The sequence below is a fragment of the Bos grunniens genome, chromosome 23 (assembly GCF_055505025.1).
Source record: "Bos grunniens cultivar Pamir isolate PY7600 chromosome 23, Bosgru_T2T1.0, whole genome shotgun sequence".
NCBI classification, from domain to species: domain Eukaryota; kingdom Metazoa; phylum Chordata; class Mammalia; order Artiodactyla; family Bovidae; genus Bos; species Bos grunniens.
The window spans coordinates 10,862,170-10,888,820 of record NC_141187.1 but is presented as its reverse complement, the minus strand read 5'-3'; the positions used below and the strand labels follow the sequence as shown (position 1 = coordinate 10,888,820).

General features: G+C 41.0%; 1 protein-coding gene across 15 annotated transcripts in view; it reads left to right on the top strand.

The window, feature by feature from the left end:
* The window catches only part of FKBP5 (FKBP prolyl isomerase 5), a 120,586-nt gene extending 95,191 nt beyond the window's left edge, over window positions 1-25,395 (top strand). For 14 of the 15 annotated variants that reach the window (XM_086371326.1, XM_086371327.1, XM_086371333.1 and 11 more), the window contains 6 exons: window positions 8,131-8,287; window positions 12,758-12,848; window positions 15,346-15,429; window positions 19,797-19,982; window positions 22,120-22,359; window positions 23,078-25,395. In XM_086371326.1, coding sequence (XP_086227452.1) covers window positions 8,131-8,287; window positions 12,758-12,848; window positions 15,346-15,429; window positions 19,797-19,982; window positions 22,120-22,359; window positions 23,078-23,185 — 866 coding nt within the window. In that variant the 3' untranslated portion in view covers window positions 23,186-25,395. Of the gene's footprint in view, window positions 1-8,034; window positions 8,288-12,757; window positions 12,849-15,345; window positions 15,430-19,796; window positions 19,983-22,119; window positions 22,360-23,077 lie in introns of all 15 variants that reach the window. The other variant, XM_086371342.1, reaches the window with a different exon arrangement.
* The last annotated feature ends 1,256 nt before the right edge of the window (window positions 25,396-26,651 follow it).

Here is a 26,651-nt window from a genome sequence, read left to right as displayed (position 1 = left end):
CACTGTTTCCCCATCTATTTGCCATGAAGTAATGGGACTGGATGCCATAATGTTAGTTTTTTGAATGCTGAGTTTTAAGCCATCTTTTCTACTCTCTTCTTTCACTTTCATCAAGAGGCTCTTAAGTTCCTCTTCACTTTCTGCCGTAAGGGTGGTATCATCTGCATATCTGAGGTTATTGATATTTCTCCCGGCAATCTTGATTCCAGCTTGTGCTTCATCCAGCCTGGCATTTCACATGATGTACTCTGCATATAAGTTAAATGAGCAGGGTGACAATATACAGCCTTCCCAATTTGGAACCAGTCCGTTGTTCCATGTCTGGTGCTAACTCTTGACCTGCATACAAGTTTCTCAGGAGGAGGTTGAAATTAGTTCACATTGATAAATATGTGTGTGTGTGTGTGTTAAATGATTTGTTCAAAATTTAATCTTAGGTGCCAATAAGAATAGTATGTAGAACTTCCAAACCACCAGCATGAAGTGGGGAAGTAAAGGAACAAGGAAAATTTGACTGAACTAGTAAAGGTAATAAAGGAAAAATAACAAGAAAACATTATATAGGAAATAAAAAATAAGATGGTAGGAATAAAATCAATCAAAGTCACCTATTACAAAAAACATGAATGAGGTAAAGTCACCTATTAAAGGCAGAAATTCTCACGAGGTTAACACAAAGATGACAACAAAATATAGGTATGTGTTCCTTATAAATAATACATATGTTCTTTATAAATAGCACCAAAAACCAAAGTGAAAGAAAGTGAAGTCATGCAGTCATGTCCAACTCTTTTGTGACCCCGTGTTCCCCAGGCAAGAATACTGGAGTGGGTTGCCATTTCCTTCTCCAGCGAATCTTCCCGACCCAGGGATTGAATCCGGGTCTCCCGCATTGGAGGCAGACGCTTTAACCTCTGAGCCACCAGGGAAGCCAAAAACCAAAATGGTCCAAAAATTGAAAATAGAGGAAGGATTTAATGTATGCCCATGTTGAAATCTGATAGAGCTATCATTATTAAAGAAATGCAGATCAAAATTACAACAAAGTATCACCTCACACCAGTCAGAATGTCAGTTATTAAAATCTATAGACAATAAGTGCTGGAGAGGATGTAGAGAAAAGGGGACCCTCTTGCATGTTGGTGGGAATATAAACTAATACAGCCACTATGGAGAACAGTATAGAGGTTCCTTAAAAAGCTAGGAATGGAACTACTACCATATGACTCAACAGTCCCATTGCTGGGCATATACCCTGAGAAAACCATAACTGAAAGAGCCACACGGACCCCAGTGTTCACTGCAGAGCTTTTCACGATAGCTAGGACATGGAAGCAACTTAGATGTCCATCGACAGACGAATGGATACAGAAATGTGGTACATATATACAATGGAATATTCCTCAGCCATAAAAAAACACATTTGAATCAGTCCTAATGAGGTAGATGAACCTAGAGCTTATTGTTCATCCACCTAGAGCCTGTTGTACAGAGAGGTAAGTCTGAAAGAGAAAGACATGTTGTATATTAACACGTGTGTGTGGAATCTAGAAAGATGGTGCTGATGAACCTATTTGCAGGGCAGCAGTGGAGACGCAGACAGAACAGACTTGCAGATGCAGCGGGCTAAGAAGAGGGTGGGACGAACGGAGAGGGAAGCGTGGAAACCTGTGTATTACCATATGTAAACTAGCCAGTGGGAATCTGTGTGACACAGGGAGCTCAACCCAGTGCTCTGTGACAACCTGGTGGGGTGGGGTGGGGTGGGAGCTGGGAGGGAGTTTCAAGAGGGAGGGGACATGTGTATACCTGTGGCTGATTTATGTTGATAATATGGCACAAACCAGCACAATACTGTAATTATCCCCCAATTAAAAAAATTTTTTTTAAACTTTATTTAAACTTAAATGCATATTGTCACAAACATTACTTCTCATCATTTTATTTCTCAACAAAGACAAGGTCTTGCTCTAACTTCTCCTTCCCCTCACCCAAGTTGCCAACCCCAAGACTCACTACTGTTTATTTTCTAAAAATTCTTTAAAAAAAAAAATCTGATAGAACTATGAGGGTTTTTCTGGTCTTGTTTTTCACATGCTTCAATGCCCTAGCAAATTTTGTCCAGTAAGAGAGAGCAGTTCTTGAAACCATTTTATTAGGTATTTTCACAAAATAATGTTATATGGTACCTGGGTCTAGAGCTTCCCTGGTAGCTCAGCTGGTAAAGAATCCGCCTTCAATGTAGGAGACCTCGGTTCAATTCCTGGGTTGGGAAGATCCCCTGGAGAAGGGATAGGCTACCCACTGCAGTATTCTTGGGCTTCCCTGGTGGCTTAGATGGTAAAGAATCCTGCAATGCAGGAGACCTGGGTTGGGAAGATCCGCTGGAGGGCATGGCAACCCACTCCAGTATTCTTGACTGGAGAATCACATGGACAGAGGAGCCTGGTAGGCTACAGTCCATGGGGTCACAAAGAGTCTGACACAACTGAGCGACCAAGCACAGCACCTGGGTCTAAAATGGATAGTGTTTATTCTTTCAGATATTTCCATTTTACATAGCTCTAAAGGCCACCTCATGCGAAGAGTTGACTCATTGGAAAAGACTCTGATGCTGGGAGGGATTGGGGGCAGGAGGAGAAGGGGACGACAGAGGATGAGATGGCTGGATGGCATCACCGACTCTATGGACGTGAGTTTGAGTGAACTCCAGGAGTTGGTGATGGACAGGGAGGCCTGGCATGCTGCAATTCATGGGGTTGCAAAGAGTCGGACACGACTGAGAGACTGAACTGAACTGAACTGAAAGGCTGCTTAGTCACTCAGTCGTGTCTGACTCTTTGTGATCTCATGGACTGTAGCCTGCCAGGTTCCTCTATCCATGGGGATTCTCCAGGCAAGAATACTAGAGTGGGTTGCCATGCCTTCCTCCAGGGGATCTTCCCAACCCAGTGATCGAACCTAGGTCTCCCACATTGCAGGCAAATTCTTTACCGTCTAAGCCACAAGGGAAGCCCATATAGCTCTAAAAGTTATCTTCAAATCCTCAGGTAGAGTAAAATCTTAGTAGAAAATAATCTTTTTGTTATTTAAAAATTCAGCCAATGGACCATTTATTTTAGAATAGTATTAAAAACAAAAGCTGCATATCAGTGAAGAATTTAAATAGCTCTTAAGTTTATTAAAAATAGGAGTTCTAATATATTCAAAAGGGAAAATTCCTATAAATGAGTGAAAATTACTATTTTCCTTAATGCCCTGTTTTCAGATTAATCATTAAGTAAATATTTGCTTTCTGGCCCTGAACTGTGTGTTGTACACACAGTTAGACATACTGCGAGGTACAGAAGTGTAAGAGATTGCCTTTGCCTGCTTTGAATTTTATTCACATTTTGACAGCACTCTCTGTGGAGCCATTAACTGGTTTCTCATACCAAGTTCTAATTTTTGTTTAATCTGGTATAATTTACCACTCATTGCAGGAAAATAATCATAGCTAACGTTCATTGAGTTCATCTCTGTGTAGCCGCACATAATAGTGTTTTCACATAGTAGCTGCCCTGACATAAAAATGAATGATGTCAAGTATTGGGCTAAAAGTTTTAATTCAGTACCTAATTTAATCCTGTCAACAGTTAGCTAACATTATTTCCCTAATGTATAGATGAGGAAATTGATCTTCGGATAATTTAAATGACCTTGCCTAAAGCCACAATTAAGTGACTGAATGGGACAGGAATCCAGCAGTGACTCAAGTGCTATACTAGCGTGAAGAGGAGAGACTGGTGAGGAGTTTTGTTGGTGTAGAATGTATTGCTATGTGTATGCTTCCTGTTTAGACTAAGACGTATAACCATTATTCAGTTCAAGCAGCCAGGCTGCATGCCCGCTCTCAGCTAGCTTCTGTCCCTCAGTGCCTTGAGCAGCCTTCCAGTGGGGGGAGTTGACTGCCGTGCCTGAGGGGAGCAGTTTCTCTTCTGCTCAGTGATTAATATGCCTCTCCTGATTTGAGAAACCTATCTCTGGATCTGCCTCTTCAGGGGGTCATTAAGATCCCACTGTCTCTTGGGTGCTCTGCTCTGTTAGGCAGGAAACGCAAGCAGAGAGAAACTCCCTTGGCATGAAGTAGGCAGCAGAGAAAACCCTTGCTGAGTGGGAGTAACCTGTCGCAACCTGGTTTTCTCTGGCTAAATGGCCAGTCTTGTCTAGTAGTAATGCCATTACAACATTCCCATTCAGATCCCCATGACCCAGTAATTGTTTTGGGAATGAGTGCGAAGCTATCAGACACCAACTACTATAATTAGAAAAGAGAAAAACACTCACCAGAGCTAACGTCTTTAGGCTGGAGGGATTACAGCACTTTTTAATTTTTTTTAAGGTTATGGAGCCTCTTTCTCAGTTTTGCTTCCTAAAATACAAATTATACCCAAAATGCAAGTTTTTCGATTCTTGCATTCCAGTTTTTTTTTTCTTTCCTTACTGCAGTGCACTCTTTCCTTTCCCCCCCTATTTTAATCGGAGTACAAATTGCTGTCAGCACATCGAGTTCATGTGCCAGCCACATTCAGAACAGGGTGTTCTGTGCTCTTCAAAACAAAATTGCTCTAGGGCAGTAAGAGAACAATAAGTCAGAGCTCCAGTTTAAGTGATGTTTTGCAGCAGACCAGGCTCACTTGATGTGGTTACACTCGGATTTCGAGGGGAGGCTCGGGTAATTCAGTTTGGTTTGATTTCGTGGGGTTTGGAGGATCTCCCCCCTTTAAGTTACGTAGACTTGAAGTTAAGAGAAAATGTCCCTTTCTAACTTGTGTATTTCTTTCTCTCCCCAAAAAAAGCCCTAAGTAGAAGCATCCTGTATGTACTTTTATTCTCTTTGGGCACGTCATAGATCATTTACTTCCCGTAAATCAGGCTGGTTGGAATTAGCAACAGACCTCCTGAGCCCTAGAGGCCGAGCTCCCAGTGAGTCATGATGGTTATTATTAAATATTTATTAAATGAGTATTTGCACTAAGTGATACAAGGTCAAAAGCAACCACAGGTCTTCCACAGCCAGAGCTGCCGTGGTTTTCTTTGGTAGCAATTGTTGAGACAATTTTTTTAAAAGCAGTTATGTGGGAGCCAGACGTGTCTGCATCTGTCCCCATGATGGGGGACCGGGACCCTGCTGTGGCGATCCGCAGGCATTTCTGTAGCTCCAGGATGGGGTGTGAGTTCTCGTCAGCTGTCACATGAAACATGTCACACCAGTGTTCCAATTTTAGAAACCAGTTAACCTAGCGATAGGGTTTGCTAGTAGATGTAAAGAATCAGTGGGCTCTCTACTAGCTAAGGCTGTAACACCTCCTCTTGCACTGACATTCCAGATAATTAATGTCAATATTAAAAGGTTTTATATACACACACAGACTGCTGTGTGTGTGCGCACGTGCATATCAGTTTATCAGTTTAAGATTTTGTGGTACTATAGTGCTTATTCAGGTTCAACCTAAAAGAGATTTAATAGAAAAAAAAAGATTAGTTTCTCTATAAGGTAGTAAGTGTTTGTAAGCATTATTGCAAATGTTTCCCTATTGGGGGGCTAAAACACTGGTTCTCCCAGCATTATCTCTCTCAGACCAGCTGCGGTGAACTTTTTTTTTTTTTTTTTCCCTTTCTTAATTATACTTTAATTATAATTTGACTTGAACTTTTTTTTTTTTTTGCTTGCTTCACTTATCTTTCCCAACATGTTTATTAGTAGCCAGTCTTCTCTTTCCTTAACATAAAGGGGTTATCACATGTAAGGAGAATTTCTGAAATCATTTCTATAATCTTCAGATCAAGTATATGCATCAAGCTGAAAACCAGCCTAGGAAACTGACACACAGGCAGGAATCTTTCGCAGAGTCTCTGGATTTCCTGTTTTGAAAACACATTCAAAGTTGATCAACCTAAAACCACAACGAATGTACTGATAGCTTCCTCCCCCACTAAATGTTCTCTCCTTCAGGGAGGAAAACACTTCTAACAATAAACCTCACACAGAAAAAGTTGTGAGCTACTAGGATCATAAATCTCAATGCTTGAGATGTGCTACAGTACGTGGGCTGAAATTCACTTTGCTCAGCAAATCTTTTTTACATGAAAAGTGTCATCACTTTTCTAAATTTCTTAGGCAAATTTTAAAATATATAAGAACATAAATTTTTTTAGAATTCTCAAATCCTTTAGAAATACGAGCTTTTACTCTAGTAAAAAAAAAATCTTAAAAAAAAAAAATTACTTGGCTGTGCCAGGGCTTAGTTGCAGCATGCAGACAGACATTTAGTTCCCTGACCAGGGATGGAACCCAGGCTGCCTGTACTGGGCGCACGGTCTTAGCCACTGGACCACCAGGGAAGTCCCTCTAGTAAAAATATCTTAAGCTTAGAATTTCCTGCAGAATCTCTCAGGTGTGTACGTATTTGAAAATAATAAAGTTGAATTTATTTGGGACTGTTTCTGAGAGAACTTTCACCGTGCTGCAAGCTAAGTTGTATTTTATATAGAATGTTCCAAAGGTGAGTTAATTGAGAGTCATCTGTATCGAACAGAACAAAATTCCTCTATTCCAGCTCCACTCTGAGAGCCAGTCTAGCTGTTGCCCCTGTTTAGAGGGTCTGACTCGAATCAGGCCTTCTCTAGTTTGGCCCAAGTGTCTGGCTCCATCCTGTATCTGTGATGGGAACAAATCAGGATGGTATTAATCCTAGTGATTAGAAAAGGGTAGAGAACTTGAAAGCATAAATGTCCATGTGACATTTTGGCCCCTAGTATCTGTGCCACTGCTGTTTACTTTTCAGGGTTTCTCTCATTTCCTAGGCCTGGGCTAAAGGTAACCTGATCAAATTACAGGAATTAGCTTTGAAACTAGTTTCTGGTCTGTGTCTAGAGTTAACATTACTGGGTCATAGAACTATAGAGTTTTAGAGTTTCAAAGGAGCTTTGAGATTCAGAAGTTGAAAAGTATACGTTGGAATTGAATTTGTATTTGGAACATAACTGTCTCATCGAACGGGTGTAACAGAACAAGTTATGTTTAGTCTCTAAAGCAAGTTATTGATCTAAAGTAAAGTAGCCCAACCAGTCGTAGAAAAGAAGCATTTTAGGAATTCATTACATTTGAATCGAGGCCATTATATTACAGAAGCAGGAATAAAGAATTTTTTATGAAAGATAAATTATTATATTGCTTTTTGGCTGCTGTGCTGTCGTGCAAACCATCCATTTTTCTTACTGAGTCAAAGACCTAAATGGAAAGGAATGAATATCCTTAATACTAAACATAGTTGGAAAGTTTCAGAGAATTGTTTATCCCCGAAGGAAAAGTCTAACCAATCAAGAGGAAAATACATATCTATATGCATTTTTCCTATATTATACTAACATAAAGCCACTTATCTAATATGAAATTACCCAGAAAATGAGCTGAGTTTGAGTGCAGTGGCTAAGTAGGCCCTGAGAAATTGACCTCTTAACATTTCTGAGGAGGTGGCTGAGAAATTTGATTTTTCAAGTTATAGTAGACTTGATTCCTTCACATTTTACATTTATTATTCCACTAAGGGATTACAGCTGTGTTATTGATGATGTTGCCTTTGGCTTTTCCATTTTATTTAAACATGTTTGTGAATGAGGTTAAAGCTCTTAAAAAAGGGCTTCTGTATTCAGTTAACCCTCGTATATCACTGGAGAAATAGCCATTCAGTTGTTTTTCAACCCAGACATCTGAAGCCAAGAAAATGTTTAAGCCTTTATCTACTTGGTATTAAATTTGTGGCATTTTGATAATTACCTACTAAATAATTAGTTTTTCTTGTGTTACAGTAGAGGATATCTCTGTCAGGTTAAGTTAGAACTGTTTCCACTTTATTATCTGCTAAACTATCTTATTCATATAGTTACAGTAATTTTTAAGTTTAAACCTAAAACAGAAATAAATATGATTGAGCTTAAATTTCCCAACTGGGTGGACTAAGCTTCAACAGGACATAATCCATATGTCTCCAGATGCAAAGAAGAAGGGGAAATACTCTTTTATCACGGCCCTACATTAGCCAGTCACAAGGAGCAGCTCTGCTGACTGTCCTGTCTCCCCTCTCTCAGTCCACCTGGAAGGCCGCTGTGGTGGAAGGACGTTTGACTGCAGAGATGTGGGGTTCATCGTTGGTGAAGGAGAAGACCACGACATTCCAATCGGAATCGACAAAGCCCTGGAGAAAATGCAGCGTGAGGAACAATGTATTTTATATCTTGGACCACGGTAAGCAGTGTACTGGTTCAGTACACGGTGACTGAGGTTATCTAAAGAACAGGGATACACTTGTTTTTTCAATCAGCATTTTGCTATTTTCAGTGAAGTTAATGCCAAGAGTGGAAACAATTAATTAAATCAGGCTACAGTTAGAGTGAGTTAATGGGCCTTATAATATTACAGAGGTTTGTAAGCCTGTTCACTTGATTGATGTGTGTTCAGGGTAGGACTGACAGGCGAGTTTTGCTTCTCTGTTTGTTTTGCCAGCCATGTCGCCAAGACAGGAAGCTCTTGCCCCTTCTCCCTTTTTCTCTGAATTAGGCTGGAGGCGGTAAAACGTGGGGGCTGGAAGTAGAAGCAACATTTGGATGATTTATTACCACTTGAATCTGTGCCACCTGTTCTTATACAGACTCTCTGAAAAAAGAGTGCTCTTCCTGGATCTAAAGGCAGAGGAGATGACTCATTTTTGCCTAAATTTTTCCCATCATAAGGATATCCATTAGCACTTCCAAGCTTAGAACTATCAGACACTAACAGTCTCTCTTGTGAAAACATGTTTGGTATTATTTTTAGACCTAAAATTATACCATGGATCTAACCCTTCTATCTTGAGAAATGGACCCTTGAGAGAAACCAGGGTGTTTTGATTCTGTTTGTGTGAAAGTGCATCTGCTTATCTCGTGTCTCCTCTCTCCCTGGATCCTTGGGTTTCAGTCAGTAGGATTTTGAGTTACTGGGAATCCTGATGACCTGCACTTGCCAATAGGTATTCTTGTGCCTTTTGTACAATTGCTTGCCTTGTGTAGCCTTAGTCCTAATCCAATGGCATATTTACCTTTGCCCTGACGCTTGAGTCATAATTGTATTTCTCAAGTGATGTTCCAGTCATGCCACTAATCCACTTGAAAAGCCTTGCAAAATGCTCTACATCTCGAACCCTTTAGAGCCTTCACTGAGGCACCTTTTATTTAATACCTTCTTTTTCTCTGCTTATTCCTTTCTGAACTAGTATATTCCCACCTTTGTGTTTTATTTGCATTTACTGTGTAAATAGTAGTATGTACTTCACTCAGATGAATCTAGTTCTCTCTTCTATAAGAACCTATTTTTTAACTCAGGTGGGGCATAGACAGGCCATCACTTCCATATCTAAGTAATATCTAATTATTTTTAATCCAGCATCCCAAAGTTACATTAGTTCTAAGCTCATATAAAGAGAGTGGTATTTATGCACATATATTTTCAAATTTAAGTTCCTTGCAGAGGAGTTCTGCTTGTATTGTAAACATATTATATGAATCAGTTTATTACATTTTGACCTAGCTGACAAGCCAGTTGTGGGAACAGATGTCTCAATTGTAATGGGCAGAGAGAAGCCGGAGTTACCCTTACATTTATTAATGCAGATGGTTCCTTGCAGGTTTAAATTGTGGTTTTAAAAAAAAGAAACAAAAAACATGCAGCTTACCAGCCGTGTATACTTGACTCTAAGTCTGTTTCCCTTTCTATAAAATGGGGATAGCAGTATCTGCCTCACAGAGTTGTGGAGGACTAAGTAAGAGAAGGCATGTAAGGAGTGTAGCAAAGTGCCTGACACACCCGGACCCTCAGCATATTGGCTGATATTGCTGTCCTGATGACTCTCCCATTTGACTCTCAGACCACAGGGAAAAGGAAACCCTGTTTTAACATGTGGTAGATTTTTCAGGCATAAAAGTAGGCAACAAGTTTTCATGAATTTCTAGGTCTAAGAGGTTTTTCATATATTTTGTGGAAATAGCATGGTTAGAAAGGAACACATTATTTTCTCTTTAAGATGTTCCTTAGTATGTTAAGGAGTCACGAAGTGCAATGCCTGTAACAGGAGACTGCCCACACGTGCACCATGTAAGTAAGATCTGTATATGTAGAGAATCCGGGCGTGCGGGGAGTGTGTGCAGTGAATTCGCTTGTCTTACCAGGTTCCCACTTAACAGACACACTGCAGCTGAGTGTGGCTATAAATATGGCTATTGCAAATATGTGTTTGGTGTTACTCTTAGGGTCACCTGTATTTCATTCTCCAAAAGATTTCCAGGGCATATACCTTCTCTTTGATTCTGACAAGACTCCTTGACAGGATGTTTTCATAATAAAGAACTCATAAAACACATCCAGAGAATCCCATTTTCTCACCTCTCATCAGGACAATGTCTTTAATATTGTTTTAAATATGGTGACTGGTTAATCTTTCTTGTTTTAGGTAAAGTATGGCTAGTTTTAACTTTTTTCTTCCTTGTCTTCTGTACGGCACCGACCCCAAACAAAAACAGGCTGTCAAGATCCAGAGTATCTCATTATGAGGCAGTGTGGTTCAAAAACTAAACAATTATCTGGGACCCACACAGTCTGAATTTAAATCCTGGCTCCACCACTGCCTCTGTGTGACTCTCAGGAAGCACTTCTGAGTCTTAGTTCCTTCATCTGTAAAAAGGGAATAATCGCATGTAAGGTACAGGTGGTGGTTGTGTGCACAAAAGGGTATAATGGTCATGAGCAATCAGTGTTTCTCTGCTCTCCGCAGGCGCCTGTCAGTTTACGAACATTGATACTGGATTCCTTCCTTTACTGTAACCCAGCCTGTCTTTTGGTTAAGCCTGAAATTCCATTTGTGGTGGTCTTTCACTTGGGCTCCCCAGGTAGCGCAGCAGTAAGGAATCCACCTGCCAGTGCAAGAGATAGTGGGGTCGATCCCTGTGTTGGGAAGATCCTCTGGAGAAGGAAATGGCAACCCACTCCAATATTCTTGCCTGGAGAATCTCATGGACAGAGGAGCCTGGCAGGCTACAGTCTGTGGGGTTGCAAAGAGTCGGACATGACTGAGAATGCATGTCTTTCAATCAGATGAATTTGTGGGTCCTTCCTCACCCAGCCTAATCCAGAGTAAATCAGACAAGCTTCTGTATAATTGGAAGTCAGTTTAGATGCTCCCAAAACAGTTCCCTGGGATTGTGTTCCATATACCTCTTCACAGAATGGACTGTACAACTACGCTGTCAGTAAACACAGCGCTCAGCAAGGACTCACCTGCCTACCTGCTTCCCAGCAGTTAAAGAATGTCCTTTATTTACCAGATGGCAGGAACAAAATAGGAGATACAGCAGTCTGAGAGCTCAAAGTAGAAAACTAGTCACCACTTCCTACAGTTGGCCACTGGTAATTATGTCCGCTTTTATTTCTTCGCTGAAGATACCCTTTGCCCTGCTATTAAAACCGCCACACCCCGTTCCTACCAGCTTTCAGTCCGTCTCTGTGCCTTCTCTGGCTCTAGCTTCCACTGTCTTGTGTGACAGTGGAGGTATGTGAGTAAACATTTTCTTCCTGAAAAATTGAGGCAGGGAGGAGAGAAGTAGTGCAGACAGCAAGAGATGAGTGTTCCCACTCCAATCCTCTTAGCCCAGAGAAAACTGAAGCTATTAACACATCAATCCAGTTTTGGCATCTTTCATCCCATAGCCTGAGTGTTTGAGTTACTAAGTTTTTTGCAGTGCCATTCCATATATTAAAGAGAAGTTGGCTTGAAACACATGGGAGTAGAATTATTCCAGGGAACATTTTCCTATTATGCTGGGCATTGTTCTACACGCTGGGAAACCGCTGAACCAGACAGACAAAGCTCCATCAGAATTTCCGTTCTCGTAGACGTGTGCTCCCTCGAATGCCTTGCATTTGTTAAAATCTTAAATGGTCTGAAAAAAACAGATTTCTGTATCCTCAGTAATTGTATTCAGTAAGTTTGGCTAAAAAACGCAGTGTTTTGTAGTGTTACAGCCAGGGAGCTATGGGAATGCAGTGCAGCGTGTTTCTCTTGATGAGGCGTTAGAGCTTGCTGGGGCTGCTTTTTTACATTATATTTTGTGTTTTCTAGTATGCTTTCTAAAAGTCTTGAAGAAATACTGTGAGGATATATATCCTTTCTGGTGTGTGATCCTTTCCCCCCATTTATCTGACTGGAAATGGCACTTCTGGAAGGGGACAGTATTTTAAAGTTAAAAGCTCATTAAAACATACCTCTCCCACATAGCACTTTAACAATTATAGTGTCTGTCTTCTCTAGGTCCTGATGAAGCTTCAGCCCTGATAGTCAAATAGTGTCTGTTTTTTTTAAAAAGAACTAGATATAAAATCAAACAGAGAAAAAGACAGTGACATTTACAATTATATTAAGCAAGCTGTCCCAAGGAGTCCAGGTGTTGCATCACACAGGAATGTAAGGAAGAAGACTAAATGGAGCCTGGCTTCTTAAAAAACCACAGCAGTGGTACTTGGCACTGTATGTTCTGACCAACATCTGGTTTATCTTCAGGGTCTCTGATGTGTGTAGTTTGCAAATGAGAGCTCTATGCTAATGTGATGCGTCAAGATACCGAAGGAGGTGCCTGGAAATAAACCAGTTCTTTAAAGTTTTTTTTTTTTTTTTTTCCCTCTCCATTTCAGATATGGTTTTGGAGAGGCAGGGAAGCCTAAATTTGGCATTGAACCTAATGCTGAGCTTATATATGAAGTTACACTTAAGAGCTTCGAAAAGGTGAGAAAATACCAACTTCTCTGAAATCATGACAGATTTTCTTCTCCATCCACCTCTTGTAAATTAGTATCTTACATTACCAGATGGTATAGATAGAAGGTATTTGTATGTCGTGCTTTCCATGACCGAGTTTGTCCCCTGTCTCTGATGCTGCTCCTAAAGCACAGCACAGCTGATACACAACCAAGGAGCCCAGGGTTCTTATTTTGTTCCTGTGTGTCAGCCTTTTTTTTTTTTATTATTATTAACTTTTTTGGGTAGAAGCCAAGACTTGTTCCCTTATTTGTTCCTAGACTTGTTCTTTTTGTACTTTTTTTCCTGGGTTGAAGACAAAAAGGTTCATGTTCTTGCCAAGCAGCTCCTTGGGGGAGTGGGGTGCAGTTTTCCAGGGCTGAACGGGTTGTACCCTTCACAAGAGTTGCAAAGAGGCCGTCATTGTGGCTCCAAGTTATTATCCAAAATACAAGGCTTCGTGCACCACCAGGCTCCATGACAAGGGACACAAGGAACAAATCTGTTAACCTTAGACCTTTTCTTTTCATACCTGTCCAAGTAGAAAAAAGTGTTGGCCTCAGGATCCAGAAATGGCATGCCTCCTTGAGCATACTTCCATCTCAGATCCACCTCTGGAGGCTCCCAGCAGCAGCTTCCCTGGACAAACAAAACATTTGCCTGAGCTGGGTACACTGTCACATCCAGCTATGTCCCTGCCCACCAAAGTCTCCCTTCCCTGAGAGCCTTGTGAGTGCATTTTTTAGACATTTTTCATCCCCTCCCAGTGCTACCTCCATGTTCCTTACTTTAAGCTTTGGACTAGAAAATGAACATTTTTTTGTTATTAGACACAGAAAGGAAATCATTGTCCTGAGGGCCTCTTAATGTTGGGCTGAGAAAGGGGAGGACAGCTTTGGGATCCTCTCCTAATGGTGATGCTCTGGATCATAACACAGACAGACACATGCTCTTTTCACAGCTATTGCTTGTTGTCAGATAATGTCTTCTGAAGTCCTGATCCTCCAAAGTTGTCTTCATGGCACAAAGTTGTTTTAAATAGGGAAAAAGGGATCTTTTGCACATGGTTATTTAGGCCTTTGGCGTTCTTGTTTCCATGTCAGTAAAGTAACCCCCACCCCTTCCCATCGTGGCCCTGTGGCCCTGGCCCACTCAGGCGCCCTCTCACTCCTGAGTAGTACTGTGGTACACCACAGCAAGCCTGTGCTCAGTCACGGCCCCAAGGGCACATTTGAAACCACGTGATCAATCCATGAAGATACAGCAGTCCAACATAGGAGCACCTCAGTATATAAGGCAGCTGTTAATAGACATAAAAGGAGAAATTGACAGTAACACACTCATAGTGGGGACTTTAACACCCCACTTACATCAGTGAACAGATCATCCAGACAGAAATCAATAAGAAAACACAGGCCTTAAATGACATATGACAGTTAAGACAAGATGGACTTAATTGATAGTTATAGAGCAGTCCCTCCAGAAGCACCAGAAGACACATTCAAGTGCACATGGAACATTCTCTAGGACAGGTCACATGCTGGGCCACAGGGCAAGCCTTGGTAAATTTAAGAAAACCGAAATTGTATCAAGCATCTTTTCTGACCACAGTGCTATGAGATTATATACTTGAAACCATGTGACAGTGTGTGATGTTGTTGGTAGCAACATGATTTAATTTTCTGTTTTGTAATATTAAGAACAGACTTATAATCCACTGAAGCTTCATAATTCTTATCAGTAAATTGACAATGGCTGTGTCAGTGCTTTTCCCCTAAAGGACCTCTCAGATTGTGATGTTGACTCTCTATGATCCAGCTGTTCTTAATAAAAGTGCAATTGTCCCTGGACTCATATCTGTAATGTGGGAAAGTAATGATACACACAAATTAGCAGGTGATCATGAAAGTGCTTGTTTATGTCTTTGCATCACCTCCGTCCTCCCACTTATGTTTTCCTTGAAATTCCCCAAGTAAACTTGTGCTAGTTTGGAGGCTTCAGGTCTGATTGTTTCACAGTGAATATAGACAATTACATGACCTGGAATTTTTAAAACTGTGTTTGAGTATATAACTGTGACTTGCCTGCAGTAGTGTTCCCATTTTAGAGTTAAAAACTGAATCTTGAGAGAAACAGCTTGCCAAAATTGTAATAACAGTATAGCAGCAGAATGAGAAAAGAGGCCCCAGCTTTCATTGTGTGGCCTCACCTTGTAATTCTAAAGATGCACTCTTAAAGAGTGCTCAACAGTCCATGTTTCTTACAGCGTTACCGCCCAAGCCTCCCTCTTGAGCAGCGTGGGTCAAGCTACACCTTTGTTCTCATGGAGGGTGAGTTCTAACCTACCAGCATCAGCAAGGGCACACAGTTTTAAAAGCCACTGTGTTTCAAGGTGTAGAAGTAGCTATAGTTTTTTCTTAGTTTTTTCAGCTGATGCTTTTTCCTTCTTAGTTCATCTAACCACCGTCACGCATTTATACAACAGGCCAAAGAATCCTGGGAGATGGATACCAAAGAAAAACTGGAGCAGGCTGCCATTGTCAAAGAGAAGGGGACTGTGTACTTCAAGGTACGTTGAGTCTTTGTACAATACTTTCCATCTCAAAGAATTTACTCAACTATCAGTGAATTGTGCTGATATCCCCTATCCTGAATTCTGTCAGTACCCTTCAGGATAAGAATAAGCCTGAATTTTTACAAGTCTGTCATTTTCAGTATAAGAAATGATAAGGCAGAATGAATTAGTGTGACACAGAATACAAATGCCTCTTTTACACATTCTGATCTAGACTGTAACCATCCATAGCATCAGACCAGGTCTGGCTTGCCCACTCACCGTGTATCAGTTAAGGCCTCAAGCCCTGTGCTTGGAACATAGTGGGCCATCACCAAGTGTTTGTGCAACAAAACAAAGAATGAATAGAATAATTGTGAGCAGATAGTAGCATTCAAAGGGATAAATTTCATATCATTTTCCCTTTCCACTGTTTTGGGGAAGTCACTTAGGTACATGATAAAAGTTCATGCACAGATTTCAAAAGGAACTGAACCCAATATAAAAAGTGCAAAGAGAATTTGTTACTAGATTTTTAAATAATAAATTGTTAGGAATCAACATAGGGTTGCCAGAAAGGCTAGTAACTCTCATTATTCACTTTAACAGTGACACCATGAATATAACACCATCTGTCACTTTACCCGCTTAAATGAGTTGAGTGGGTACAAATCATAACTTAAAGCATTTCTTACTGTGGGTGTAGATAATATATATTTATTTATAACTCATATATACTGGATTCCCTGGTGGCTCAGAGGTAAAGAATTTGTCTGCAATGCAGGAGACATGGATTCTATCCCTCAGTTGGGAAGATTTTCTGGAGAAGGAAATGGCAACCCACTCCAGTATTCTTGCCTGGGAAATCCCCATGGACAGAGGAGCCCAGTCGCAAAGAGTCAGACACAACTTAGTGACTAAATGACAATATCAACTCAGTGTAATAAAACAGCTTAGCTGTTCAGAAACTAATTGGTTGCTGATGACTCAGTGTTGCAAAGCCAGGTATCATATAGCTGTGTCCTGAATATATACAGAGAGATGGCCAGAATTTGTAACCAGCAGCAGAAATCAGTGCTAAAGTAGCTATACAGTTATTTAACTTCATTGCGTCTTAGCATCATAACTACAATAGTGATTTGTGTATTTCATAATGTTATGAACCCTCTCAAAATTACTGATGTTTGGATAAAACCTGGATCATACATGTTATTTTTAACATGCAATTTGATAGACAAAATCTTTCAAAACATTAGTCTATTGGGGAAAAATTACTGAAAAGGTTCAGAACCACTGACCTAAGACTTTTTCTCCCAGAATGTCTCTGAACGTTTTGCACTAAAAAAAACTTCCCTGGAGGCACCTTCACATTTATAGGTAACAGATCCCAGCGGCGATCCTAGTTTTAGCTATACGACTTTAGAAATGGTAGGTGGGTTCCTATACACATTCCCTTTTCAGATGTCAGGGCAAGTTCCAGTCTGCCTAGCAGCCTTCCTGGGCCTCGACTTTTCAGGGTGTGTGACTTGGGCACAAGCGCAGGGGCCTGGTGTGGCGGCCAGAGCAGAGATGGGGCACGGTCATGCCACCCACACAGTGAGCCCTATTCTCAGTGACCTGTCGGCTTGGTTTACACCTAAGTGGGTAAGTCTCTGCTCTTAGTAGGGTAGAATTGTAGAAAGCTTTTAAATGAAAGTGATTTTGGTGTTCAGAGTGTAAACTCCTCATATGAACCTCTGAACACTAAAGAAAGGTAGGAGAGGATGTCTTCATTTGGCTCTGAAAATAATTATTAAGCACATGTAACATGATGTTGCACCCGGCACTGTGCAGGTCAGCTAAACAGACAGGATTTGTGCCCTCATAGCTGGCACCTGGTCAGTGTCTCTCTCCTCTGACTTGGAGGCAGAGTGGGAAGAAGGCTGAGGATACTTCTTACCAAGAGGTTCTCGCGCCCCCTTGTGCTCCTTGGGGATAAAGCATTCTTAAAGCAGCTGAGTGAAGGGTCATCTTTCAGCCACAGGACCCTTTGTAGACTCACCAGGTTTTGCTATGTTTTGACCACCATTACTGAACCAGGAAGCCAGTGCTCTGATTCAGAAACAAGTTGTCCATGACTCTTGGATTTTAGGAGTTTAGGTTAAAAACTCAAAACCCTCTTTTGCTCCAGAAGAGTGAAGGAAAGAGAAGACTTCTCAACCTTGGCACAGTTGACATTTGAGGCTGTAAAATTAATTCTGTTTGGTGGGAGGTTCTGTGCATTTAGCAGTAGCCCTGGCCCCTACCCACTAGATGCCAGTGGTACACACACATTCTCCAGTCGTGACAACTAAAGAACATCTCTAAACATTACCAGATGGTCACCTGGGGGCAGAATCACCCTAGTTGAGAACTCCAGTTTTAGTCCATCAGAAGCAGAAATAACACAAAGATCTTTGCTCATTTTAAGTTGAGATATAAAAATTATATATACTATATATGAAAGGACTATCGAGAAAGTAAAATGCTCTTTAAGTGTAAAGAACATGTACATAAAGTCTAATACTTGGGGGTTTTTATTTTCTTTCAGAAACTATAGCCTCTCTACCATTCTGATAGTCAGCACCTACCGAAGTGATCGGATCTGGTCTTTGTCCTCCCTGGCTCTTTCCTTCCTCTATGACAATATATTAGATAGAAAGGTAATTAGAGGAGGATGAGAGAGAGGAAGAAGAAACTAGACATAACAGGGAAAATGCCTGCCCTTCTCACTGAATCTAAACAAAAGGACAGCTTTCATTTTCACCCATATCTCCATTTTGCTCCCAGTGATTGAAAAACTTGATTCCATAGTTATATTCCTTTGACCTTAATATTTACTTAGCAAACCATCATCAAGAACCACCTTGTGTTAAACCCTGAATATTCCAAAAGGGATAGGGCATGATTCCTGTCCCAAAAAGCTTATAATCCAGCAAGAGAAAAGACAATGACAGAAAATGCCAGCCCCTGAAACTGGTAAGGACTTCACTCTTGAGTAGTGGGGCCTAAGGCTATGACAAACTACAAGGACAGCCAGCCCCCAGCTTATACCTGTGTGAAAGCAACATGCATCCGGTAGAAACCATACTTTGAATTTGGGTTTGCCTCTACCCAGACTGGTGATGTCATCAGCAGTGAGCACAGCTCCCAGCCATGGGATCACGGGGCTGAATAACCGACACAGCGGCTCTGGACCCACACACCTTTCTGGTTTTCACTTTCAGGACAGTATTCAATAAATTACATGAGATATTCAGCACTCTATTATAGGCTTTGTGTTAGATGATTTTGCCCAACGGTAGGCTAGATCACAGTGAAGGTAGGTCAGGCTAAGCTATGCTATTCAGTAGGTGAGGCATATGAAATGCACTTCAGTTTCCCTGGGCATACTGGGGGGTGATCCCCATGTAAGCTGAGGAAGACTGTACCTTCATATCCAGGCCCTCCACTTGGAACTGTGTCTACCCCATCCTCATCACCGGAAACTGACATCAGGGCTTCCTTTCTACAGTAATAGAGCATATGTATCATTCATGTGAATTATACAGTTTTTATTCACAGTTGTTACTGAGTGAAAATATAATTAAGAGAAAAGTCTTTCTCATGTAGTCAGGTGACTAACACCTGTGTTACTTTTGTTTTATAGTTATGTATGCCGGACAGCTGTTGATTGTGTATATTCCCCCGGTCTGTAGATCAGTGGTCAGCAGACCGCAGCCTGTCTCTGTAGGCAGGGCTCTCCTGGGACTCAGACCACAGCCTGTTTCTGTAGGCAGGGCTCTCCTGGGACTCAGCCACCCCCTTTGTTTATATATTGTCTGTCGCTGCTTTAGTAGCCAGGACAGAGTTACAGCAGAGACTGTTTGGTCTGCAAAGCCTAAAATATTATCTGCCCCCTTATAGGAAAAGTTTGTCAACCCTTGGTTTAGCTAACGAAGATCTGCTGGGTTTGGGACTAGCACTTACCAGAATATAGTATCCGCTGTCCAGGGCTGATTATCAGGAGAAGGGGAAAGTAACTTCCCTTCGAGTAAACTACTGACATAGTCTATAGCCACTCACAGGCCTTATGAAAAGTTTGGTAAATACTGGCACCAAAGAATGTAACTCAGAAGCCTTGATGCCCGTGTGCTGAAGAGAGTGAAATGGTAAATGCTGGCGAAGAGCATCACAGTGCCCACCCTGCAGCAGCTCAGAGGTCACTGGGGTTGAGAAGGAACAGGGAGAGGTGTCTGGAGAGCAGGACACTCGCGCTCCCTGCTTGGGATGAGGGGGTGGTTCCCTTCTGAGGATCTGCTTCGCTCCGTTTGAACTCGCTCCAGAGCCAGGACAGCAAGTAATTACTAGCTTCTCTCTCTCAGGGAGGCAAGTACATGCAGGCGGTGATTCAGTATGGGAAGATAGTGTCCTGGTTAGAGATGGAATATGGCTTATCAGAAAAGGAATCGAAAGCTTCCGAGTCTTTTCTGCTTGCTGCCTTCCTGAACCTGGCCATGTGCTACCTGAAGCTCAGAGAGTACACCAAAGCCGTGGAGTGCTGCGACAAGGTAGAGTGTCTGCGTGTGGGATGAACGTTACATAGCCCGGATCTTTTTCCCTGTCTTCATGCTTAGTCATCCTACACTTCCTCTCAGCCAGGGTTTGGGTTTTTTCATTTTGTTTTGTTTGAGATTATTTATTTCTCAGTAAGAACTGGGAAATTCAGAAAGTTTTTTTTTACTACAGTCATACTTTCCTTATGCCTAGACTGTTTATAATACATTATGAGTTAAAAGTTTTGATAAAATTAAGCAATATTTATCCATGACCTTAAGTCTGTGGCATTTGGTACCAGGTTACACAATTTTATAAAAACAGATTTAACTTATTAAGCCTTTTAGGTCTTTAAGAAGAGGCTGTGATGGTTCATCCAGAGATATTTACATATTTTTATTATCATATTTATTCACTGCCTAGGATTACACATAAATAATTTGCAAGACCCACAAAGCATCAGCACCCTCATTCCATCTGTGTTGTTAACATGGTAAGCAGTGCCTAAGCACTAACGACTGGTAGAAGTACCATATGTATGACTCTGTTCTTTTCTATACTAATGATGCTACTGTGTCAGGTATGAGGTCCCAGAGTGAACACTGTACATTTTACTATGGGTACAAGCTAGTAACTGGATGTATCTTAAAGACAGACAAAGGGAACAAGAAAAGCAAGCAACTATTTCAGGCCTTCTTTGTAAGATTGAGTTTTAAAATTTTGAGTTTTGTGGATCAGTATGTTATATGAAATATATAACATGATATATTAAATATATTAAATGGCATTTTGCCTGAGAGAATAATGTTACTGTTACATTTTTAAACCTTTGTTGTTCTTTCTTATAAAAGTAGTATAAAGTCATTCAATATTCAGACATTACAGAAACATCTAAGAATCTGAGTCCACTCATAAAATTCCCACTGACCCTCTCCCAAGGCCATGGTCATTCACGTCACACGCACATTCCTCTTGTTTTTCCATTTCCATAAGTAGAGTAACATGTATGTGTACTTTTTAATGAGAATGTATAGATTTATAGTTCTATAAAATAAGGCCATCTTTCCACATCTTATCAGTTCATCATATTCTTTTTAAAGTCTGCTTAGTATCCAGTGTATGTATCTATCAGTTTATTTAACCAACCCGTTTTGGTAGATTTCCAGGGTTTTGATATTACAAATTATATAGTGTCTCTCTGCATATGTATGGGATTATTTCTCTAGGATAAAATCCCTAGAAGTCGAAATACTGGGTCAAAAGACATTCTGTCAATATATTTAAATATGTTTAAATTTTAATACTTTATATATTATTGAATATTATCAGTGATTCCTCAGTATTATTGACAATAGAAAATTCTTATTTTCATTTTTAGTTCTTGGTTATTAATTAAGTTGTACATCTTTTCATTACTTGTATTGAAATAACTAGTATTTCTTCTCTGAATTGCTTGTTTACATCCTAAGATTATTAAAAAAAAAAATAACCATTTGGTACTTACACCTACTCCAACTAGGTTTGCTTTTTAAAAAAATAACCCTATTATATTTTTATGGAGGTTTGCATGTAAATATATTTGGATTAGAATTTATTTTTGTGTTTATGAGGTTAGAATCTAAATCTTATTTTCTACATAGAATCTCTTATTTTCTACATGGATAGTCACTGTTTTAGCCCCATTTATTGAAGTTAAAATCCTTTTTATACATGATATATGTTACTATCTTTGTGATTATTAAATCTTTTTTATATACATACACATGAATCTGTTTCCAAATGCTTTGTTCCACTAACCTGTTTTTTCATGGAGTACTGTTTTAATTTTAGTGTTTAATAGTATATCTTTTTTTCTGGTAGGTCAAGTCCCCTCATTATTTTTGAGTTTACAGAAATTTTCTCAGCCAGTCTTAGGCATTTACTTCTTCCATTGGCATTTAAAATGAACTTCTCAAAAGCCCTCCTCCCAACCCCCCTTGGGATATTTATAGAAACTGCATTAAAAAAAGAAATGAATTTGATTATTTTGACCAGTAGTATATAATTGCCTTGAGCCTGGTCTTTTCTAAGTCTTTTGGCCAGAGACTTTTCTCTCCAAATTCCCACAAGGTACATGGCATTCTTTCTAAAATATAGCCCATCTGTCCGCAGGCCCTTGGACTGGACAGTGCTAATGAGAAGGGCTTGTACAGGAGGGGTGAAGCCCAGCTGCTCATGAACGAGTTCGAGTCAGCCAAGGGCGACTTTGAGAAAGTGTTGGAAGTAAACCCCCAGAATAAGGCTGCAAGACTGCAGATCTCCATGTGCCAGAAAAAGGCTAAGGAGCACAACGAGCGGGACCGCAGAATCTATGCCAACATGTTCAAGAAGTTTGCAGAGCAGGACGCAAAGGTACGTGCAGAACCCACCCACCTTCAGGTTGCGGGAGGACGGACCGACCGCACCTCTGACTTCCATCCTAAGGAGGTTCCCATAGGACACAGGCCCAGGAAGACAACCCGAGAGGCCACGAGGAGGGAAGAGGACTTCAGAGCTGATCAAGGCTGCTTGGATCTAGAGGACGAGCCGGGAGGGTACGCGGTTCAGTTCACCAGAGGCACAGTTGTGAGGCCCTGGCACGTCCATGCAAGAGAAGAGGGGAATTAATTCCCTAGAAGTGCACTAAGGCTTTTATTATTATTTTAAAAGCCAAACACAACACTTGGCTTGTAGAAACTTCTGAGCTTCCTAGGAAATAAACTCTGAGGGGGAAGCCCCACCCCATGCCCTTTACTTTGAGGCTTGAGAGCCAACCTAGCAACCCAAGAGGAGCAGTCAGCCCCCCGGACCGCTCAGGTGTATTCTGGTCCTCACTGACCGTCCACTCAGACCCTCAGTCACGTGGACTTGACAGTCAAAGCTGTCCGTGGGGTGGGCTGGTCACTTTAACCAAAGAAAAGGGAAAGCTCCCAGGTTAACTGTGGCAGCAGCGCTGGGACTGACCAGCTGTGAATCCCAATACAGTCGTGTTCACGCCCTCTTGTGTTAGACGTGACCATCTAGAGGAGCCAGGAAGCAACTGGACATTTCTTTTTTCCTCTAACCCTCTTGATTCCTGTTTGTTCCTTAGGAAGAGGCCAGTAAAACAATGAGCAAGAAGACTTTAGAAGGGGTCACCAACGAAAAAGAAATAGGAAGTCCATCGATGGACGAGCAGAAAGCCGAAGGGCACGTATGACACCACGCCACGGAGGGAAGAGTCCTAACACACTCGGCCCCTCCTCCATGGGCTTTCACCCAACTCAGGACTAAACAGTGTTTAATGTAAAGTTTGTTATAGTGTATGTGATTCTGGAAGCAAACAGCAAAACTAGTAGCTTCCCAAAAACCACCACCCTGCTGCTGCCCAGAGGTCTCATCGCGGGGGCGGTGTGGGACCACTCCAGGTGGAACAGAGCAGCGTCTGTCAGTGTGGAGAGTGAGCCAGCACCTTAAGTCCTGCTCATTTCAGTTGATGTCAACTTGCAATATCCAATTCCGGGTCCCTTAAGATCATTCTAACAATTGGGGGCTGTCTGTTAGGTTTTACATTTGATTGAACTTTAATAGCACTGCAGAAACCTAGAATTCAATGCTTGATGAGTTTCTTCTTTCCTATAGTTGGGCAGGGGAGAGTTGAGGGTGGGGGAGGTTTTGTTTTCCAAATGACTGAAGTGCTCTGAATGCAAGCTGTTGCATTTTTAATGAACAGAACCCACTGTAGAGGGGCCAGGTCCCGCTCAGGTCCACAGCAGCATCACACACTTGAAAGCCAGAACCTCAGAGGCGTCTTGCTTGCTGACTTTGCCGCCTTAGTCAAGCAACCCCTCTGTGAGAGCGGTTTCTGCCCCGCAGCCTGTCCCCCAAGGGGGACCCTGTCATTCCTAAAACACTCTTCCATGATGGTGAGAAGGAGGTTCTGGATTAGCCTTCCCCACTTTGGATGAAGTTCTGAGACACTGAAATGTGAAGAAAGCAGTCAGAATTGTGCTTTTTCTTCCCTCCTCTGTCTGTCAGGAAAGAATGTTGCATCCAGTAATGCCTGCTCATTGCTACCGTTCAGTTTCTCACTTCCATTCTGATCTCTCCTATCAAGAATTTCAGACTTGTTCTTATATCTTTGACTTGGAGTGAGTTTTTATTTAACCTATCTGTCTAGGATCCTTGAAGCATTTTTTGTTGTCTTTTTAAAATTCCTGTCTCATAAACACGTGTATACTGATATATGGAAGTTTATTTACACTCCTATTTTTTTTTTTTTTGACTTTTTACTACTAAGTAGCTTAATTTTTAAAAACAAAATCTGTGAGGTTGAAAAATCATTGCTCTTCTACATTAACCATTTTCCTTGCAGGTTTGACATGCTGTAGCTTTCTTTTCCTGCACTGATAGCTGCTTTGTTCTGGTATGAGTTGTGGAAAAGAGTTGAAAACAGCTTCCCATGCAGGTACATCTAGCCTAAAATCTCCAGTACTTGGGCATTGAATTAGGGCAAGTCTTAAATACGAACATGTAGTTGAATTTTAGTCCTTACGGGTAAGCAAGATTAAGCATGGCTTTCTAGTCCCACAGCCTAAGAAATAAGAAACACTCATAGGAATGCATTTGGCAACCCAAAAAACATTTGTTTCAACCTAGAACATCTCACCTTTTTAAATCCTAAAAAACACTGGCAATTATGTTTTAGATTCATTTTTATTTTTATGGTGGTTTTAACAAAACACTTTTATTCTTGGGTTAGGACCCATGTTAAAACATAAAAATAAAGTCATTTCCTTTTTATACCAGTTTTCGTCTCTATGGAACAAATGGAATCGAGTTTCTCCTTTAATGATAACTAGAATTCCTTTTAATTTCTCATGTACACACTTGTCTTTTTTCATGAGGTATTTCTTTAAAAAGCCCCAATCTCACCTAGAGAATATAAAGCAAAAGTTGATTTTGCTTATCTGCTTAACTGCCTAGTATTTGTAGCTCTGTTGACTAGAGCATGACTCCAATGAGGCCAAGATTGAAATTAGATCCTAAAAAGGCCAGTTAGATTTTTGCAGGTAACAAGCAAAATAGTATTCCCAAAACTAGATTCTCTTAGCCCACTGTCTCCCTAGTGTATGTTATGGGTCACGGGAACAGAAAGTGTGTGGAGGGGGGAGAGGGGAAGGGTGGGCAGGTGGTTCAGAGGAGACTATTACAAGGTGCCCATCACCGCTCAAGACAAAGAAACTTCATGTATTCTTGTATCAGATTCAGTAATTTTAAACAATTTGTCTAGAAATCAACTGTCTCTTAGACTGCATTTGGAGTGGTGAGACAGATGAATTAATAGCAGATTGGTTTTTAAAACTATTCAGATGTACTTTTTTGGTGTTCCTTAAATAAATTCAGAAAAACAAATGTGATTTCCCATTATTCTTGTTGTTGTGTTGTTTTAATCGCTAAGTCGTGTCTGACTCTTTTGTGACCCCATGGGCTGTAATCCACCAGACTCCTCTGTCCATAGGATTCTCCAGGCAAGAATACTGGAGTAGGCTGCCATTTTCTTCTCTAAGGGATCTTCCTGACCCAAGGATCAAACCCGCTTCTCCTACATTGGTGGGCGGACTCTTTACCACTGAACTACCTGGGAAGCACCCCACCCCCACCATTATTCTTGGTTTTGCTCAAATAGTCTTCAATAAAAAGGTTGTTTTGGTTGGGAAACTACTTTGGGGGCCCAGCTGAAAAAATGAAACCTCAGGAAACTGACAAGAGACAACACTGTCCTGCTCTTTGCTCTAAGACACAACTTGAGATTAGCTTTGGGGTACAGGCAATGGAATTATGCATCTTTGTTCAAATGAACCAAATAATCAGAAGAGAATTCTGTGTTTGCATTAACCAGTAGACATTCCACCATTTTCATTGTAAGGTAGGTTCAGTTTGGGAAGTGAAGAGGTTTAATTGTGCCCTTTAATAAATATGTAAAATATAAGTAAGCATGTGTCAGGCCCTGTTGTGTGTTAAACAAGTATTTCCTAAGTAGCATTTTTCTTGGATATTCACACTGTGAAGGCCTAAAGAGCTGATGTCACATACATTGTGAACCCTTATTCACAGTGCAAAACAAACCAGATATTAGATCCTCACTAGAATCTGGCTGCAGCAAGAAAAGGCAAAAGGTTTTCCTCTGAACCCTGCTCCTTTTGAGCAAACACTTCAGTATCTTTGTTTGGAGGGACCCTCACCTTTTTAACATAATCAAGGGCAAGTAGTGGAAACTTCAGTGTTCTGCCAGGCATTGACATGGGTAAGGTTGGTACGAGTTGCTAAGAACAGTGCATAGGAAAAGCTGCCCTGCAGCCACAGGCTTAAATGGGTCATAACTACTGGGTGCATCCCATGCGTCAGACATTTAAACCCCCTTTACGCTTCCACATGTAAAAAGGATGTAGCTGCTGCACTGTTGCCATCTTCTGAATCGCACAGAAGATCATGTGGTCCTTACTGAAACTATAAGAAAGGCATTCTGGGATATGTATTTCAAACCTGGCTTAGTTGACACATTATAAATATTTCCCAAGTGTCTAAGCCTTTCCTGAGGCATTAAATATTTCTGTCCTGGGTCTACTTGGATGATGTGCTTTCTTAAATAACTTTAAAGCCAAAAATCATAATGCCTATAGCAA